The 20,873-nt window shown below is 41.5% G+C and overlaps 1 protein-coding gene across 1 annotated transcript in view; it reads right to left on the reverse strand.

Moving 5' to 3' along the window:
* LRP5 (LDL receptor related protein 5) overlaps positions 1-20,873 on the reverse strand; it is a 168,206-nt gene that overhangs the window by 85,893 nt on the left and 61,440 nt on the right. Inside the window, exons 6-7 of the mRNA XM_075094394.1 lie at positions 2,963-3,359; positions 2,320-2,491 (exon numbers count right to left, since the gene is read on the reverse strand). Coding sequence (XP_074950495.1) covers positions 2,320-2,491; positions 2,963-3,359 — 569 coding nt within the window. The remainder of the gene's footprint in view (positions 1-2,319; positions 2,492-2,962; positions 3,360-20,873) is intronic.

Consider the following 20,873-nt stretch of genomic DNA (forward strand, 5'->3'; position numbering starts at 1 on the left):
GACAGTCATCAAGCCCAGTACCTAGCTACTGCCAAACACTGAAGTTATATTTCTGGAGCTAGCAGACAGTCTTGCTTCCCCTCTTCCTGAGGGCAAAATCTTTACAGATCACAGCCATTCCTCAGAATTTACTTATCTAAAAATGCTGCACACACTTCTTTCCCAAACAACATGAAAACTCAATCAACTTCACAGGGCACGACCAAGGGAAAAATTTCTATATTGCTTTTCTTAGGTATTGGTACAGAAATAGGCTGTTGTAACAGTATAGTCAAAACATGACTTCAGCAAACCAGCTTATACTGTACGAAGAAATTTTTTAATTATTGCTTTAAAGAGGAAAAAACTTTTTTTGGGGGTCTTTACATTCTGGTTTGATAATTGTTTTTATGACTTTATTTCAATTAGCTAGTTATTCCCCTCATTTTACTTTGAAGCTAATTCAAATTCCCTGGAGAACTCCCTTTTCAAATTAAAATACTCAGAGCTAATTATTTAGCACCTTTAATTTTCAAACTGTTCTTCTGACATCTTTGTGGAAGATAAACAACTACTTCATATAAAGAACACACCACAACCAGGTCAAGGGACCTATGGCCACCAACACGTGGAGGTTAACAAGACATTAAAAAGGAACATTTGTCTGGCTGACAAATCTAATGATAACAGAGCAGAAGTTTTTTAATCTGCCTGATCTCAGGTCATATCTCATGCTGTCATACAAACCCTTGGGTTAATCATAACCTACTATGGTAACTTTAGATTGTGGTTCAAAATCCAATTTTTCCTTCTTAGAAATATGAATACAAATGGACAGTAACCAAATGCATTTCTTAAACAACTATTTTATTTAGAAACTAAGCACTGAGTGTGGTAGGGAACACAACAGGATCTTAAGCAGCTGAGACTTCTTCACAACATCTGGATGTATCCATATTCTCTATCCATACCCTCAGCTGTCTCAAATTAAATGGACACACCATGCAAGTAAGCCTGCTACTACATACAGGTCTTCAGCAACTCCATGTACACATCCAAACAAATGGATAAAATGGCTGTTGATCGTATTCTTAGATTACACAAAAGCCACATGCCCTCCTACATCAAAATATTATCAAGCTCTATCAATCTGCTGAATTTCCTCTCAGCTGAATATTCTTGTCAATAATTCATTAAAAATTCAGAATCCCATGAACACACGCTAGAAGCCCAAAAAAGCCTTGCCCCAAACCTTCATTCTAACTCTTTCAGTTATTCAATTTATTACCTTCTGCCCTGAGTTAAACTACTTTAGGACTCGGTTCTCTGCAGCAATATCGAAGACTTGTTTCACTTCTTTGGCAGCACAATTATTCTTTTAGAATAAGATTTAATCACGGGATACTAATGCAAAAAAAAAAAAAAAAAAAAAAAAAAAAAAAAAAAGGCACCTCCTTTAAGAAAATGTCTCTTGAACATCTTGGGCCTCCCTGGTGCAATTGTCAATGTCCATTTTGACCATATTTTAAATTCAAAGCACTGAAATTCAAAGCACTTCGCTACCTTACTCCTGGGAGCACAGCATAACAAACGATTGGATAATTTGTCCAACTTTGTCCAGTGTCTGACCAACAGGCAGATAGGATGAATTTTTTGCATTCTTAAGAAAATTCTTCACAAGGAGAGGGTGGCATAGGGAATCATGTTGTGTTCTAACAGACTTTCTTTCCACAACTAAGAAATACTAAATATTGTCATAAATCTTTATACAACATTGTGAAGAGGATTTCCCCTCCTCAAATTCAGAGGTAGAATGCCTACATTGTTTTAGAAGCAGGCAATACATTAAAAATTAATTCTTGCCCATGCATCTGGACACCACATAATCACTAAGACCCTGAAATATGGCTCTCTAGGGCCCCCGCATCCACCTTCTCTCATACAGGAACTTTGCATCAAGTCTTTTGCATGCAGCAACAGCAATTTTAGATACCAGTTCCAAGCACCACAGACAAGTCAAAACATCTTTTAAAAGAGGTTGTACCTGAGTGTCCCAATTTGTTGCAAAAGCCTCAGGTAAAACCTGAGATTCTAAGCAATTAAATTACACTTGGAGCAATGTAGACATAACAAACACAACATTCCTTGCAAAAGTTTTCTGAACCACATGAATGTATTTCCTTTCTTCTCAAATATGTCTTATGATGCTAAATAACATGTTAATATTAACGAAATAAAAGATTAATCAAAAAATGGATAAATGTATCCAAGACATAAAGCAGCACATGAGAACAGCACTTGTTTTCTAAGAATGCACCCAAGTATGGCTCTATTACTCACCTCAATTTTATCTGTTTTTGCATCTCCCCAGTAAAGCTTGTCTTTTTCAAGATCCAGTGCCAAGCCATTAGGCCAACCTAGGGATGTATTCACCAGAACTCGTCTTTCTGAGCCATCCAAATAAGCACATTCAATCTTCGGACTTTCACCCCAGTCTGTCCAATACATGTAGCTGTAAAAAAGAGAGAGGGCAAATGGTCAATGCGCATAACACGCAAGACAAAAAAGTGTCAAGATTTGTCCTGCTTTTGAAAGAATTTATGAACTTTCTGTTTCCCCAACCACAGCAAACAAGCCAACTCAAACTGTAATCAACAATGACAATATAAAGTTTGAGCACTAAAAAAATTAAACTATTGAAAATGGGCAGTGGCCCAACCCTTTCATAGTTACGATAACACTGAAGATGCAGAGAAAATTCACCAGACACACAATGTATATGTTCATTGAAGAACACTATATTTAGAGGTCACCTTTTATATACACAGTATTAAAGGGATTAAGCAAGGGAAAGCCAGTTATTTCCACAACATTTGACAAATAATACACACAGCATCTTGCAAGTCGCAGATTTTCAGTTTTAGGAGACCACAAACTGGATCCAAAGACCTAATACAGGGCTATCAATAAACACAAAACTTACCCCATTACAGGATTGAGCACTATTGCTCGAGGTTCATCTAGGTTTTCTGAGATAAGGATCTTTCTTGATGTCCCATTCAACCGGGTCACTTCAATGCGGTCTGTTCCAGTATCGGTCCAGTACAGGTTTCTCGCCACCCAATCCACAGCAATACCATCTGGATGGTTGATTTCTGTGGTTACTAGAGTCTGTGCTCCAGAGCCATCAAGGTAGGCCCGACGAATTGCCCGGACATCATCATCAGTCCAGTAGATGTAGCCTTCCACAGGATCATAGTCTATGGCAATTGCATGTCTGATATTGTCTATCTGCAGAATAATGTCAGTGAAATCCGGCATGTCCAGAGAAATCCTCCTTAAGTCAGTCCTTCTAGCAAGCAGCAAGACTTCTTCAGCACCTGGGGAGAAAACCATTCATGGTACAATTTCCTTTGCTATTGATGCAAACACTTCAGTAGAGCACAGCAGGCTGTGAACTGCCACTGTCACTACAGTAAGAAGAGATTTCCTTAAACAAGGACATCAAACTTTCATTGAAATATAGACTTGTCTGAGCAGGGAGTTATTCCTAATCAGGTCTTCTCAACCAGCTACTTGTGCTGGCACTCTTATTTCACAATGACAGCATCTTTCTCACAGCCTCCTAAACTAATATGGAACATAGTAATCTCCAGCTAGAATCTAAAAAAAAAAAAAAAAAAAAAAAATTTGGTGGGGGTAGGTCCAAATATTTCATCATGTTATATAGAATTTCTCAGCTCAGTCAAACTTCCCACTAACTATATCAGTGCATAAGACACAGTTTTCACACACAAACCCTACATAATAAATGACAAGGGCTAACAGAACCCTTGAGTATTTTGTAAACAAATTACATCAATGATTTGCTCCAGACAGCCCAACAAGAAAGCACGTCGCAACTATAGCAAGTATTTCTCATCTGGACAAAGCTGATGCAAAACTAATTCTAAGGCAAGAGGCTTGCTGTTCTTTTGTCTCCTCTGTTCTTCCTCCTCACTGTAAAGTTCCACTGCTTGTGGAAAGTGTGCCAAACAAACAACCTGGAGAACATTTCAGAGACAAACGGCATCTTCAGTGTTGCCTTTCTGGCAACTTCTTTTATCAGTACAAAAACAGGACACACAGTAAAACATCCAGTTGCTTAACACATTTTCCTCACATTCACCCATGCATGTTTCAGCACAAAAAGCAATATGAGTATGTGTCTTTTTCCTACTGTTATTAAATAGCTGCTGTGGAGTTTGAAAACTGACAAGGAGGTTTTATTGTTTAGCAACACTCCAAAACTGCCAACCAGAACAAAAGTCACTTGTCACATTTAATCCAGACCAGCAACACCAGCAGGAGGTGCTAACTTCCAGTTCCCACCAAGAGCCCAGATTGAAAATGGCCAACATGGCACCTATCTTTTGAGCCAACTAAAACTAACTGAAGTTCAAATCCTCATGAAAATATTCTTCTAGAAGTAATTCTCACCTAGGCATGCACACGAGGTTCTGAAGACTCAGGAGTTGAATCTATTTCACATCAAAACCATATTCACATTCGCTTTGGGAGTTGGACTGTGCTGCTAATTGGCTTTTGGGTTTGGAAATCAGAGTTTAGCCTCCAAATATCTCAGAAGCTCTGAAAAGAAACAGTGCTCAGGCTGCAAATGTATGATAAAAGGAGAGGATCTAGAAAAGCAGTGTTGTAACATGACCCAAACAAGTTTGCTACACAGCACGGATGATACAGTTTGATGTGCACTTTGAACTACCTCAAGTCACCACAGCTCCTGAATGAAATGGTGCTGCCCCTCTCCTTGCCATGGGCTGCTTGTATCACCCCATCTCACATGCAAGCACAGCATGGCTGTGTGTTGCAAACCACACTAAAGAGCTGATCCAAACAAACGCTAACTCAACAGACATAAAGCTGTCAGTCTAAGTTAACAACTAGACCGGTTCACTGCAGAGCTCCACAAACAGTCGTACTGGTATGGGGAGGAGGTCCAGCAAGAACGCTTTGTCCCATTAGCTGACAAGGTTTGATAACTACAGAATCAGTTGCACCAACAAACTTTGAGGGAAGACTTGGGTAGAAGGAAAGCAGCATTAACTCAGAGCTCAAAAATCATACAGAGAAAAGGGAAGAGAGAAAGCCCATACATTCTTGACAGCAAAGCAAGAGAGACGTCTACAATCAAATTACCTTCATTCAGATTTTCTAAATTCAAAGGCTGCAAAATAAAAACAGGTTTTCAGGAAGAGTGTTTCTTATGCTTGAAACTTATGCTCGCTTCTCTGGACATAGCAAAACTAGTTATGTGTTCCCACATGAGAAGGGAACAGCCCAATGTGGCCAGACAACTTATAAGGCTTCCTTCTTCCATTGCCCCCTCTAGGTAAGCACAGCAACAGTTTTTCATTTTTTCAAATTTCGTTTCTGTTAAGGGAACAATGTGCATTAGCAATCCTTAGAAGGCACTGCTAGCAAAAGTACTGATTTTCAAAAGCTTTATCAATCTCCTGGATTTTAGCACCTTTACCAAATAAAAATAATGGGATACCTAACACAGTATTTGATATTTTACATTATGCTTAAAAATGTTGGTTTACTTCCTGAACAGTGAAAAAAATCAATCATTTTCTTAAAAAAGACCATGGTGGACAGAAGACCAAGACAAAGTGACTTGCCTGGTTGACATGGGGCGGGCAGTGGACACTCTCTACCTAGACTTCTCCAAGGCCTTTGATATGGTCCCCCACAGTTTCCTCCTGGAGAAATTAATGCGTTATGGCCTAGACAAGTGGTCTCTGCAGTGGGTGGGGAATTGGCTGACAGGCCGCACCCAAAGGGTGGTGGTAAATAGCTCTTTCTCAAACTGGCAACCTGTCACTAGCTGAGTCCCCCAGGGATCAATATTGGGCCCAATGTTATTCAACATCTTTAGAAGTGATCTGGATAACAGCATCAAGTGTAGCCTGATGAAGTTTGCTGACGACGCCAAGCTGAGTGGGGAAGTAGACACTCCAGAAGGGAGAGCTGCTGTGCAGGGAGATCTGGATAGGCTGGAGGAATGGACCAGCAAGAACCTTATGAAGTTCAACAAGGAGAAGTGTAAGATCATGCACCTGGGAAAACATAATCCAGGAGTGCAGCACAGACTGGGATCCACCTGGCTGGAGAGCAGCTCTGTGGGAAGGGACCTGGGGGTGCTGGTGGACAGAAAGCTCAACATGAGCAAACAGTGTGCTGCTGCGGCCAAGGCGGCCAACAGGATGCTGGGTTGCATCAAAAAGGGCATCGCCAGCAGGGACAAACTCATCATCCCACTCTACTCAGCGCTTGTCAGGCCACGCCTGGAGTACTGCGTACAGTTCTGGTCCCCGCTATACAAAAAGGATGTGGACAGGCTGGAAGGGGTCCAGAGAAGGGCCACCAAGATGATCAAAGGATTGGGAAGCTGACATACGAGGGTAGGCTGGGAGAACTGGGTTTCTTCAGCCTTGAGAAAAGGAGGCTCAGAGGGGAGCTCATCACCATGTACCAGTACTTAAGGGGTAGCTACAAAGAAGATGGAGACTCCCTTTTTACACGGAGTCACATGGGGAGATTCCGATTGGACATCAGAGGAAAATTTTTTACAGTGAGGACAGTCAATCATTGGAATAATCTCCCCAGGGAAGTGGTTGACTCGGCCACATTGGACTCCTTTAAGACAGGGTGCTGGGCCATCTTCTCTAGACTGTGCTTTTCCCAGAAAGGTTGGACTAGATGATCCCTGAGGTCCCTTCCAACCTGTGATTCTGTGATACAGCTTATACCTCTTCTTCTACCATGCTTCTTTCCTAGATGCATATTCTGACAAATCATCTTTGAAAGATTAACTACATATAATGGCAAACAGCATGAACGAAAGATGACACTGTCAACTACTTCACTCTAACTACTTCAGAGTACATCAAATGCGAGACAGTTCCCATATAGCTATTTTAAAAAGCTATCTGGGAACAAAAGCCGTCCATTGTCTGCGGTGCTGTTCTCTCTCTCTACATCAAGGATTACCCCAGGAACAGTAGTCTTGGGGCTACACTGACATCTCTGGATTAGAAAACAGGTCAAAACCAAGACAATATGGAGAGAATCAACTTTAAGCAGAAAGGGAGGATCTTCAAAATAGTAAAAGGGTTGTATTCAAAACTGATCTATGCAATGTATGGTATTTTTATGGACCCTATTCAAACAGAAAGGCTTTTAGATCTCATTTGTTTCTTTATCTGAATTGTGTTGACATTTTGTTGGAAGTATTTAACTGGTATCAAGTCCCATGGTGTAAAGTATTAAACATACTCTTTTTTTCTGACATTACCATTTCCAAAGAACTTACAGTGTCACCAGACACTGGTTTGTCCAGAGCATGTTACTTTGACAACAGCAAAAATGAAAAGGAACCCAGGTCATATTACATATGCATTAATATCACCTCCAACAGCACAGGTGGTCCACAAAAAATTAGTTTCTTTATAGGAAATATTTCCAAAAGGTCCTATTTCTCAATACATTTAAACACACAGAAAACATCTGATTTTCTGATGCAAAATAAAATTACACCTTAATAGCCAGAGAGGGAAAAAAAAAAAAATCACTGTTAGAAAGAGTATCTGCATACCAGGACACTGATCTCCAACTGCGGAGGTCAGAGAGCAAGCTATAAGAGCAGAGCAACTACAGCAGAAACAAATACCTCATGAAACAAAGTTTTGTGTCTTGCTTCTATGTTTCTGAAATATTTCACTTGCAGGAGTCAAAATAAAACTTCCTGCTTAGTGCACGTTAAGTAAAAATTCAGGCCTCAAAACCCAACGTGGAAACGGGGATGTATCTGGTCATCTAAGTGCTCTACACAGAAGAGCCTTAACTTATAAATTAATTCTAGATTATCTTAGCTCAGCTGTCTCAAAAAGTGAACAGCACTGCAGCTGCTCAGCCACCCACAGCACTCTGAGTTGCGTATCCATCCTAAGTTCTGAATTTCTACTCTATTCATGTGTCTGCAATCATAACCTTCATACTAAAGTAGGAGTAGTGTGAAGCAGAGGAGCATCAAATACATGCCTAGCAACTGATAACACAGCAATTACCAATATTACATGTATTTATAAGACAACCAACATTACAAGCATCACTGCATGGGAACAGACAGATAAGAATCAAATGCATATGTTTTGCCTCTTCACACAACTGATTACAGCTTTACCTTCTCTGTGAACAAGGTCAGAGTTGAAGGTACCAGAGGACGGAACTGGCAGTCTAAGGCCCAAATTACACCTAGAGATGTTGGCTAGACAACAGGCTGAAAGACACTGTTAATACCCACCTAAAATTGACAATACCAAAACAGTCTGCAGTTCCTCACAGCAGCAATAATTGGACTAAATTTTATCTCATCCAGCTCTGCCGTATGTTCATCTGCGCATATGATCACACATTCACTTGCATACAAAATAATATTTTGACCAGGAACAGGACAGCCAGGACTCCTTGAATCAGCAATTAAATAACAACTACAACCTTCTTGCAAAGGGAAGAAAACAATCCTGTTTCTGACATATTCAGCTGCAGGCAGACACTACTGTAGAAGTATTCCCAGCCTCAGTTCTGTCCCATGGAAATACATGGCTAAAAAATGAACAGGGAGTAGAAAACTTTTCTCTGCTGACCTAGCAGAGCAGAAAAAAAAAAATCTTCACTTCAGCTGACAACCGGGACAGTTTATTGGTAGTTGAATTGAATGATTCTCATTAAATTTTTCTGATCTCTAACATACATCTAACTGAGGCTTATGGGCAAAAGAAATAATAAGGGTAACGAGCTACTTGGCTAATTTAAAGTTTTGGTTGCTTGGCAATTTCTACTGTAGATATGCTTAAAATTAAGTCAAAGTATTACAAAACAATACTCTTGACAGACATGCATCTACATCCTTGGGCATTAAAAAACACATGAACAGAGAAAATGTTATCACAGCATATCTTACTATGTTCTGCACCCTGCTTGAAAGTTGGTAGAAGATCATTATCATGGGTAATTTTTAATAGGTGCAAAAATCCTGGCTTTATTACAACACAGTCTAAAATCAGTATCGGTTATAACCACGTTTGACTCTATTAACAAATTTCAGCTAGAGAAAAGAGTTGGCAGCAGGCTCTGAGCACATCGCTAAGAGATGAAAACTTCACATTGGTTCTCTCTAAAAACCTGGACAAACACGCTTGTCTGGCTCATTAGTTTTATCTGTATCATGGAGGTATTTTGATTATTAATGTTGGTAGGAATGTTTTCAAGGCTACAGAAGTGTTATGCTGTGACTTGCCTAGTGTTATCCTAGATACCCTAGAATCTGTCTAATACATTACAGCTAGCTATTTACCTACTGCTAGAGTATAATAGCATTTATTTTATTAAATTAATCTTCAGAAACCTCTCTCACTGCAGTCACTTTTGTAACCACATGATTACGAGATTCCCAGCAGAACTGCTGCTATAACATGATCATATAAAACACCATACAATGAACAAAAGCCTTTTTTTTTTTTTTTTTTGGGGGGGGGGTTGGGGGTGGAAGCAGGGAATAAAAGGTATTCCAACATCACAATTGCAGCAACCAAACACTTCAGCAGACGTTTATGTAAAGTTCTCTATGCAAACCATAGATCAGAAAAAAACCAGAAGGAATGAGGTCCTCTAAAGTTTCCATTTAGAAAGCATTTTTAAAAGACCCAAGTTCAAATTGTTTTATTTTTCCAACTAGTTTAAACGTAGAACTGTTTATTTTTCTCTAGTCTTTTTTTATTCAGCAAAAGCTTTCTGCAGACCTTCCACAGAACTTTTCAGTAGTTCTAACACCCATAAAAGCCAAGGAACTGTTCTGGTTAACATGCAGAACAATATCTGAATTTAAAAACCAAACAAAACAGAAGACAAAATAATACCATTCAAGGCAGTTATTCTCACTCCCTGAAGACTATATTCTCTCTTGGCAATCAAGAAATCCTACGAAACAGGTTAAGAAACTTTTTTTTTTTGCTCATACATGGAATGCTTTCCTCCCATACCCAGTAATCAATTATTTTTAAATATCCATGATAGGTATAGTGTTTGCTTTGATTTGGCTGGTTTGTGCTTGTTATTAAAAATTCATGCTTCAGTGCTAGAAATGGCAACTGTATCTATTTACAAAATTAACTGCAATCAGAGCTGACAGCAGCGAAGCAGGCCATCTCACCAGCTTGACAAGGGCCTTTTTTATTCTTCCTTTGGCCCACTTCACATTTGACAAGTGACAAGACATCTATAACACAGTAACAAATGCTCTAATTTATTCACCCAAACTAAACAAATGTAGAGTGCAGTGGCTGCCTCTGCTAAGCTATGCCAGAAAACACCATGCTATTCCTCTCTCATTTGTCTGTCTGCTAATTAAGCTAGAACAATGCTCCATTGTGGGACTCTTCCCCCAGTTTTATGTATCTGCATGTACATGCATCTGCACGTGCAGACTCTATCTACTTAGAGGCAACTTTGGAAATACCTATGGGGGGGGCGGGGGGGGCGGGGACGGGGATCAGATAAACTGGGAAAATGGGAAAGCTTTTACCTCTTCTCCAAAGAACAAAATAGTGAGCACTTTTTGAAAAGAGGACGTTAGAAGTACTTTGATTGCGGGCAACTCTTACAAGCTGTGTGAGTACAGCTATCTCAGCACTCTTGATAAACTAAAAAGATTTATCAGAAAGCAAGGGATTTTGCTAGTTTCTGTAATACAGTGAATTACCTGGCAAAGTTTCAGTGTATGGGAGGGGAGGAGTGGGGGGGCAGGCGACAAATACGGGGGTGGGAGAAAACCTCATTATTCTGGATGGAGAGTATGAAAATAGGTAATGTTGCCATGCTGTTTAATAAGCTTGCCAATATTCAAAACAATTACAACATCTTGCACAAGGGTTTAGCATTAGCCGTTCTTCATACCACAGGACAAATAAAGCTCACTATGAGAACTTTCAATCAACAACACTGTGTGAAACACCATTTCTGCTATGCAACTTCCCCAGAAATAAAAATATGCAAGGAGTTGAAACAAACTTTGGTAAATACCTAGAACTAAATCGAAATTCTTTTTATATATTCTCCTTGGGTACCTTAACAGAGCCAACTGCAATATGAACAGCACTATGCATCCCAGTTCAGGTCTTTATTTATCTTCTAGTCTGACAGGAAGAGAGTACTGCTTCACAGTGTGTGGTGGTGGTGGGCTGGGCAAAGCTGGCTCTCCTACCTGACACTGCAGACTGGGGAGAGCATGCAACGCACATCAGGTTTACCAATTTAAAACCAGGAGTTGTGTGCAGTGGGAGTATACAACCAACAAAATAGAAACAGGAAAGGTTTCTTTGAAAGAATGTTTTGAGTGCCCACATTCAGACAGGACTTGGTTTAGTTGAAAGGTAAGTAGGCATAAGGAAAACTAACACTTGTGACAAAGAAAGGAAATACCAGAGCACTCACGTAACTCATAAATTACATCATATCTGTCTGCATGTTACAGCAAAAATCTATTGTCTACGGTTTCTTCCATTATCTCAGCAGCAGACTTCTAACAGTTACTTTGCCTGAACCAGAAGAAAAACCCTACAATTCAGAGTTTTGACACATTCCTACAGCCACTAAAAAAACCCCACAAACAGAATATTAATTCAACTGTACAGCTGATAATTTCATTAGCACAAAACATCTGACTGAGACAAAAGTAATGTTTCTTCCAGAGAAAGACACTGCAACACAGAAGTCAGAGTTACCCTACTCTAATTTAGGACTGAGCTTCTGTGAAACACCTTAAGTTTGTATATACCTAGATCTACACTTGCGAGCAAAGTTACTACTGACAGAGGAGTAGATAAATCTTACAAAGACTTACTCAAGATACCATTAGTGTAACACTCATAACTGCACTGGTAGTGCTGATCTGTGATTTTGGTTACAATTGTCTGGTTATCGCTGTACCAAGCAAAGAATTTGCCCTTATACAGAGGTTTCATCCAAAGACCTCAAAGCATTTCAACAACTAAGTCTTTCCACACCCACCCTGAGATCTGTCTATACTATATGTGCTTTAAAGAAAGCGAAGAGAAAGTTGGAAATGTGAAGTCATAAATCTGAATGTTAGCTTACAGATACCATAGTCCCAGCTTCTACTTTTTATTAAAAAAAAAAAAATCTCTTTGCACAGAATTCTTAATAACAGTTTATTGCAAGCCATAGGAAAATGGATGGGCCAATAAAAAGTGTGTCAGAAATCATCACCACTAGAAAGAGAGTACAGTCATTGGATTCTGGTATTTCCTTGAGAAGCACGGTTTTCAACTTCAAATGCACCTATTGTGTGCTGAAGATATCCGACCCCACTGGCTCGGATTAAGGAATCAGTGACTTTAGAAGTGACAGCCATTTTACCACTTAGTTTCTGTTAAGAGTTTTGGCGGCGACACCTTCAAATACACACACATTATGATAAAAATTTCATTAAAACCAAGTAAGACCCATAATTAATATTTAAAACAAAATACTGAATATAAATACACTTACAGTAGTTTTCCTACAATCACACTTCTGTTGACTTCTAACTGCAGGCATTTCCCACTCACCAAGAGACCTTCCACATAGTTTCTCAACGTTGCTGTCATCCTTTACACAAACAGAAATAAATACTTTACATCCCACAGGCCCTCTCTGAGGTTGATAGCTGTATAATGCTTTGAAGTTTAAGCGTTATTTATTATGTTTCAAGTATGATGGAACCACAGAAAATTCAATTCTGAGCTAACACAATCTCTGTCAAATGGTAAACATAATGGAAAAAAGTTATACACTACTGTCTGCATGGCTATAGTGGGTCCTCATACACCCCTCCGGGGAAACATGTATGCTCAAGCATCTTTCTGAAATGCCTGTACACCAATGCACGCAGCATGGGGAATAAACAGGAGGAACTAGAGGTCTGTGTGCGGTCGCAGGGCCATGATCTCATTGCAATCACAGAGACATGGTGGGATAGCTCGGGTGACTGGAATGTGGTCATGGATGGCTACAGGCTTTTCAGGAAAGACAGACCAGCAAGGCGAGCTGAGGGAGTGGCTCTTTATGTGAGGGAGCAACTGGAATGCATCGAGCTCTGCCTTGGAGTGGAAGGAGAACAAGTTGAGAGCCTGTGTGGTAAAAATCAAGGGGCAGCCAAATATGGGTGACACTGTTGTGGGCGTTTGCTACAGGCCACCTGATCAAGAAGAAGAAGTTGACGAAGCCTCCTACAGACAGCTGGAAGCAGCCTCGCAATCGCAGGCCCTGGTCCTCATGGGGGACTTCAACCACCCTGATATTTGCTGGCAAAGCAACACGGCGAGCCATGCACGATCCAGAAGGCTCCTGCAGAGCATCGAGGACAGCTTTTTGATGCAGGTGGTGGAGGAACCAACAAGGAAAGATGAGCTGCTTGACCTAATCCTAACAAACAAGAAAGGGCTGGTTGAGGATGTGAGAGTTGGGGGTAGCCTTGGCTGCAGTGACCATGAGATGGTTGAGTTGAGGATACTGCGAGGTAGAAGCAGGGCTATGAGTCGGGTCGCAACCTTGGACTTCAAGTGGGCCAACTTTGGCCTCTTCAAAGACCTGCTAGGAGGAATCCTGTGGGCTAGGGCTCTGGAAGGCAGGGGAGTCCAAGAGAGCTGGACAATATTCAAGGACCACTTCCTCCGAGCTCAATATCGGTGCCTCCCCAGGAGGGGAAGTCAGGCACAGGAGCCAGGGGACCCACATGGACGAGCAAAGAGCTTCTAGAGAAACTCAAATGGAAGAGGGAGGTTCACAGTATGTGGAGAAAGGGACTGGCCACTTGGGAGGAACATAGGAATGTTGTCAGGGTATGCAGAGATGCGCCGAGGAAGGCCAAGGCCCACTTGGAATTAAATCTGGCAATGCATGACAATGATAAACAAGAAGGACTTCTTTAAATACATCAGCAGTAAAAGGAAGACTGGGGATACGGTGGGCCCACAGCTGAACAAGGAAGGGGCCCCGGCGATGCAGGATGCAGAGAAGGCAGAGTTACTGAATGCCTTCTTTGCCTTGGTCTTTACTGCTAAGGCTGGTCATCAGGTATCTCATCCCCCAGAGAAGAGAGGACAAATCTGGAGAAAGGAAGACTTACCATCGGTTGAGAAGGATTGGGTCAGAGGTCACCTATGCAAAATGGATCCTTGCAAATCCATGGGCCCCGATGGGATGCACCCCAATGGGATGCACCCACGAGTGCTGAGGGAGCTGTCGCATGTTCTTGCTGAGCCACTCTCCAACATCTTTGAAAGGTCGTGGAGGACAGGAGAGGTGCCCGAGGACTGGAGGAAAGCAAATGTCCCGCCAGTCTTCAAAAAGGGCAAGAAAAAGGACCTGGGGAACGATAGGCCAGTCAGCCTCACCTCTGTCCCTGGAAAGGTGATGGAGCAGTTCATCCTGGAGGTCATCTCCAGGCATGTAGAGGACAAGAAGGTTATCAGAAACAGACAACATGGATTCACCAAGGGAAGATCATGCTTGACCAACCTGATAGCCTTCTATGATGGCATGACTGGCCGGGTCGATGAAAGGAGAGCAGTGGATGTTGTTTATCTTGACCTCAGTGAGGCATTCGACACTGTCTCCCATAGCATCCTCTGAGGCAAGCTAAGGAAGTGTGGGTGGGATGAGTGGACAGAGAGGTGGATAGAGAACTGGCTCAACAACAGAACTCAGAGGGTCGTGATCAATGGAGCAGAGTCTGGATGGAGGCCTGTCACTAGCGGTGTTCCCCAGGGGTCTCTGCTGGGTCCAGTCCTGTTCAACATATTCATCAGTGACCTGGACAAAGGCACAGAGTGTAACCTCAGCAAGTTTGCTGATGATACCAAGCTGGGAGGAGTAGCTGATACTCCAGAAGGCTGAGCTGCCATCCAGCAAGACCTGGACAGGCTGGAGAGCTGGGCCACAGGGAACCTGATGAAATTCAACAAGAGCAAGCGCAAGGTCCTGCACCTGGGGAGGAACAACCCCATGCACCAGTACAGGTTTTGGGGCTGAAATCCTGGAAAGCGGCTCTGCTGAGAAGGACCTGGGAGTGCTGGTGGACAACAAGCTGACCATGAGCCAGCAACGTGCCCTTGTGGCCAAGAAGGCCAATGGTATCCTAGGGTGCATTAAAAGGAGTGTGGCCAGCAGATCGAGAGAGGTTATCCTCCCCCTCTATTCTGCCCTAGTGAGACCACATTTGGAGTACTGTGTCCAGTTTTGGGCCCCCCAGTTTATGAAGGACAGGGAACTGCTTGAGCAAGTCCAGCGGAGAGCTACCAAGATGATCAGGGGGCTGGAGCATCTCCCTTATGAAGAAAGGCTGAGAGGCTTGGGTTTGTTCAGCCTGGTGAAGAGAAGACTGAGGGGGGATCTCATCAATACCTATAAATATCTAAAGGGTGGGTGTCAGGACTAGACTCTTTTCAGTAGTGCCCAATGACAGGACAAGGGGCAATGGGCACAAGTTGGCGCACAGGAAGTTCCATCTAAACATGAGAAAAAACTTCTTTCCTGTGAGGATGACAGAGCAGTGGCACAGGCTGCCCAGGGAGGCTGTGGAGTCTCCTTCCCTGGAGACATTCAAAACCCGCCTGAACACATTCCTGTGCCCCCTGCTCTAGGTGTCCCTGCTCAAGCAGGGGGGTTGGGCAAGATGATCTTCAGAGGTCCCTTCCAACCCCTACCATTCTGTGATTTTGTGATCTGTGAAGTTAGGGGTTTCAAACCTAGGGAGCATCTCAACCTCATTGTTGCTACACTGAGGCAGTAAAAGAGAGCTCGGCCACCCATTGTTGGAAGAGGTAGTCAAGCTACAGCAGTTCAACACGTTATCACTGGGTCTTGTAACGTCACATGTGCGTGCACCTAACCCATGGTGAATGCAAGATAATAAAGTTTACACATAAACCTTTTCAGTGCAGACCCAGGGTTTGGTTTTCCTGCAGCATAAAGTAAGAATCAATCCAGAGATTTGACAGTGCTGAGAAGAGAAAGTGTCACTTTTTCCTTTATACACACGCACACAAAAGAAAAAAAAAAAACAACAACCCTAACCACACACAAAATGAGCTAGTTACCATCTCTAACTAGACAGTGTATCAGGGTCCAGGAAAGTAGTCATCAATCCGAAACATGCACCAAAGCCCAAAAAGAGAGTTTCATTCACTAGCTCGGCAAAGTCACTGACAACAGAGCTAGAAGATGATATGGCAGACCTTGCAGAATGCTCCTTGCTCCCTCGAGGTTTCTTCCTTCCAGAATGTTTCTAATGGCTGTTATCCAACAAAATTATAAAGAAGGCCATTTCCATATGAGGCTGTTTGATTTTGTTGCTACACAAAGTACTCCCCAATTTAGGAGGATAAAAGTTGCTATGAATAGAAAGTAATGAAATCTTTTCATACATATCAAATAAAATTATAAACATAACATACTAACAAAAGCAAGGGAAAAACAGACTCAAAACAAACAAGATCTACACATGAATGGAAAAAAAAAACCACACTCATGAAATTTTTATGAAGTGGAGTAGAAACAGAAGAGGCAGCCTCTAGATATCCTAGGTCAGGTACTCATTGCTGGACAGTTTTTACAACCCTTTTTGGTGTATTGCAAAAGTATCTCAGTGAAATATAGTTCCACATAATACTATTTCTTACTAAGTAAATAAAACACTAGTCCATTGTTTTAGTGCTAAAGAATCAACAGGATGTGTTTGGAGTAAGTACTATAACACGGGTCCAGATGCAGCGAGTGAAATGCTATTTCCTCATACAACCCACTGCATCTCAATTTCATAGCCTGGAATCTGGATAATTCTCCAGCTTGCAGGAATCACTGTAGACTACTTGTACATTTGATCTATTATCCAAACTCCCTCTCATTTGGCACAAAACACTCATAGATCCTTTTAGCATATCATCTGCTGACTGGAGGGAAGACACTGCTATGATTAGGGAACTAATGTGGCACAAATCCTTCCTTCAGAGAGGATCACAGTAATCTTTAAGAAGTCCCATCTCAGCCTAACAAAGCAAAAACATGAGACTGACAATTCCTTGATAAGCAATGGAAGCATGATACACCTTTGGGAGTGCAGCAGGGAGAGGGGGAATGAGGAAAAAGTCCTCCAGAACTTCTGGATAACACCCCCCTGAGGTAGTCAGATACCAGGCACAGGACAGAAGACACCTATTAAGTCAAAACATCTTGCAACCACGAGATCATAGTTTTCCACAGTTACATTTCAATCCCAGAGAGGGCAAGGGGGAGAGACAGGCAATGCCAGCAGCTGTCAACGTTCTAGGAAACAATGGAAAATAGAGTTTTCCTCTAATTTATTTTCCTCATGACAAATAGATTAGGACATGAGTGCTTCTTCCCAATACAGCCCCAAATCAATGCTAGAATATAACCAGAGTTTAGCTACTGATATGCAAGATTTCTCTTCTAGCATCTTCCAAGCGCTATAAGGCTCCTGACAGTTATTTTAGGTTATTCACACAATGTCAGTGGAAGCTTCCTCTGGTACCTGAAAGAGCTGATTTCCAGCAATTATCCCAAATACAAATACCTCCCTAACCCTCCACTTTCGCAAACAGGTTGTTTATCCCTAGTTAGCTGTTGATCTATTTAATCAGGAAGTCTGGATTAGTCCATGCTGTTTCTCTTTACGAATCAGGAAGGCGTTTGCAAATGGACCTTCTCTAGTGGTTAAATCACATGAGAAGAAATACTTTACAATGGAGGTATTTGTCTGCCTGCTTGTCTTGCTTGGAGGCTTAGTTGCTCAAATAAGCTGATGATTGCTCAGCCAAGGAACTGCAGACACAAAAGTTCTAAGATGCACAATGTGAACCAAGAAACACATGGGAGATGAGAAGGAAGTGCCTTAACATTTCTTCTTTCAATACTCTTCTATCTCCTGCATAAAAAAAAACAGTATGAGCCCTGCAGTATTAGCCAGCAGGTTCCAAAACCTCTGTTTTCAGTTTTGCATTGCAAAGAATGGCAAGGAGAAATAAGACACTGGGAATATTGCCCAACCCTGATCATCTGCCTCAACAACAGGATCAAGGATAAATAAGGGAAGCTGACTCTTCAAACACCTGAGAAGCTAGTGCCTTCTTCTCTAATTACAAAAAATGGGGTTTGAGTTGTTTTTTTTTTCTGGTTTTCATTTGGAAAAAAACAGAATTTCCTAGTTCATTTGAGAAACTACAGCTGTCATACCTTCCTGGCAGAAACCCTACAGCTCCTACCACCATATGTCTGGACATATCTACCACCAGTGGCTCCTTTATTTCTGCTCCCTACTTTCCCCTCTGTCAAATCTTAAAGCAAGTCAGTAGTAGGAGTAAATGTAATTTTGGACATTTACCTTTAACCTGGCAACCAGCTGCATTTTTTTACACAGCCTTTAGGAAGAGACCCCTGATAGAAGTAATCTATTACCGATCATTGCAAGTATAGCATCAAGCTCACAAAGCTGTCCACAGTATATGGGCATTTACTTTTTCCTAGCTCACTAATAACACCAAGGTAAGCAGAAGCTAAGGTACCATTACTATATTGTTGCTTTTGCAGCCAAATTCCTTGGCTTCAGTTATTGCAGAAAATCATTTACTTTTTCACAACCCTTGCTGGAGGAGATGGTTGTGCTCAGTCTAGTTAGAATCATAGAATATCTCAAACTGGAATGAATCCATAAGGATCATCGAATTCAACTCCCTGTTCCTTGCAGGACTACCCAAAACTAAACCATATGACTAAGAGCATCATCCAGACACTCCTTGACTTAGGTCTACATTGAGAAAGGCTCAGCATATTACAGGAACATACTTTAGGTGGCACTACCCTTAGTTCCAGGCATCACTCCTTTGTGCAAGCTTCAAAATATCAAAAACATTCCTCTAAGAATATGGCAAACTTGGAAGTTGTGGGCAGAGAAGGGATATCTCACATAGATGGACATTAAGCTCTCACTGGTGTTAAAGATCAGAGCCTGGATTTAGCACTAGAAGATAGTAGTCTAGCTATGACGAAAGCCTGATGATGCAGTTTGCCACTAAATGCTACCCCCTGCCAAATACTTGCTTAAGTTGCACTTGATGTCACATTTGTCATCTATTGTTTGCATGGCATGCAAATACATCTATACCTCAGCAACCCACATGCCTTCTTACCAAGAGGTCTCTCATCCTGCTTTCAAGTACAAGGAAGAGAACAAACTCATTACCTTTCCCAACACAAATGGAGAGAAAATAAATCAGTGTAAAATTACATCTCCAAGACATTTCAGTGTAAACAATGCCTACAGAAATGCACAGAAAGATTTAGGGGTTTTTTGTCGAAGCAAGCACAAAAAGATTCCTCTTAATGGAGACCTAAATTTGGTTGGAGAGGAATTTAAATATAACGAATGTGTATAACACTCAGGAATGTCTGATTTCTTAAACTTACATCTGCCACAGGTTGCACAGGCAACAGAGAAATCACCCAGCACAGAATAAGCAGGTAAAATATTGTCAGGGAACTTCCCTCATAATAGAGAGCAAAATGCATCATGAAAAATGAAAAGGAAGACTTCACAAAAATTAATAGCTTCCCCTACAGACTCCAGAGAGGATAGAGAAAACAGAGCTACTGTTTGCACAATTGTTATGGGTTAATCCTGGTGGGCAGCTCAGCCCCACCCAGCTCTCTACTCACTCCCCACAGTGGTATGGGGGAGAGAATGAGAAGGGTAAAAGTGAGAAAACTTATAGGTTGAGATAAAGACAGTTTAATAGGTAAAGCAAAAACTGTATGCACAAGCAAAGCAACATAATGAATTCATTCACTCCTTCCCATGGGCAGGCAGGTGTTCAGCCATCTCCAGGAAAGCAGGGCTCCATCATCATGCGTAACAGTGACTTGGGAAGTCAAATGCCATCACTCCAAACGTCCCCCCTTCCTCCTTCTTTATCCCAGCTTTTATTGCTGAGCAGGATGCTGTATGGTATGGAATATCCCTTTGGTCAGTTGGAGTCAGCTGTCCCAGTCATGATCCATCCTGTCTTCTTGTGGAACCCCAGCCTACTCACTGGCAGGGTGGGAAACAGAGAAGCTTTCACACTGCGCAAGCACTGTTCAGCATTAGCTAAAAAATCCCTGTGTTATCAACACTGTTTTGGTCACAGATCCAAAACATAGCACCATATGTGCTGCTATGGAGAAAATTAACTCCATCCTAGCCAAAACCAGTACAGCAATTCTAGTAAAGCAGATCAAAAAAATTAGTGATGCCCAGGCCAAGTGAAATCGCTGCAATGGAGTTGCATAATGAGTAAAATCCTGCATCTTTTACTGAAGTATTTTATCCATATACTGCAGCAAAGCATTACACATTTAATGAGAAATAAAAATAAAACTGGAAAAAAATTTTTTAAACCTTGGGGTATGCAACTTCCAAAAGCTGCATGAATCTGGACTAATCCTTACATTGTGTAGCTCTGAGTGCCCTTGCTGAAATTGAAAAATATACAATAAAACAGAACACACAAATAAAAAAGTCCTAGTTAATCCTACTTATTACAGCTCCATAGCCATAGAACCAAGCTAGTAAAAACTTGGGAGGGCGAGGTATGGCGTATTTGAGCTTTCACTCAAAAAGTTTTCTGGTATCAGCCATGGATGATAGGTTTAAAAATTATGACAAATTAATTTTAGTTCATATACAATTGACTTACTTGGTACCATGATATCAGAAA

This window comes from Phalacrocorax aristotelis, chromosome 5, assembly GCF_949628215.1.
Source record: "Phalacrocorax aristotelis chromosome 5, bGulAri2.1, whole genome shotgun sequence".
NCBI classification, from domain to species: Eukaryota; Metazoa; Chordata; class Aves; order Suliformes; family Phalacrocoracidae; genus Phalacrocorax; species Phalacrocorax aristotelis.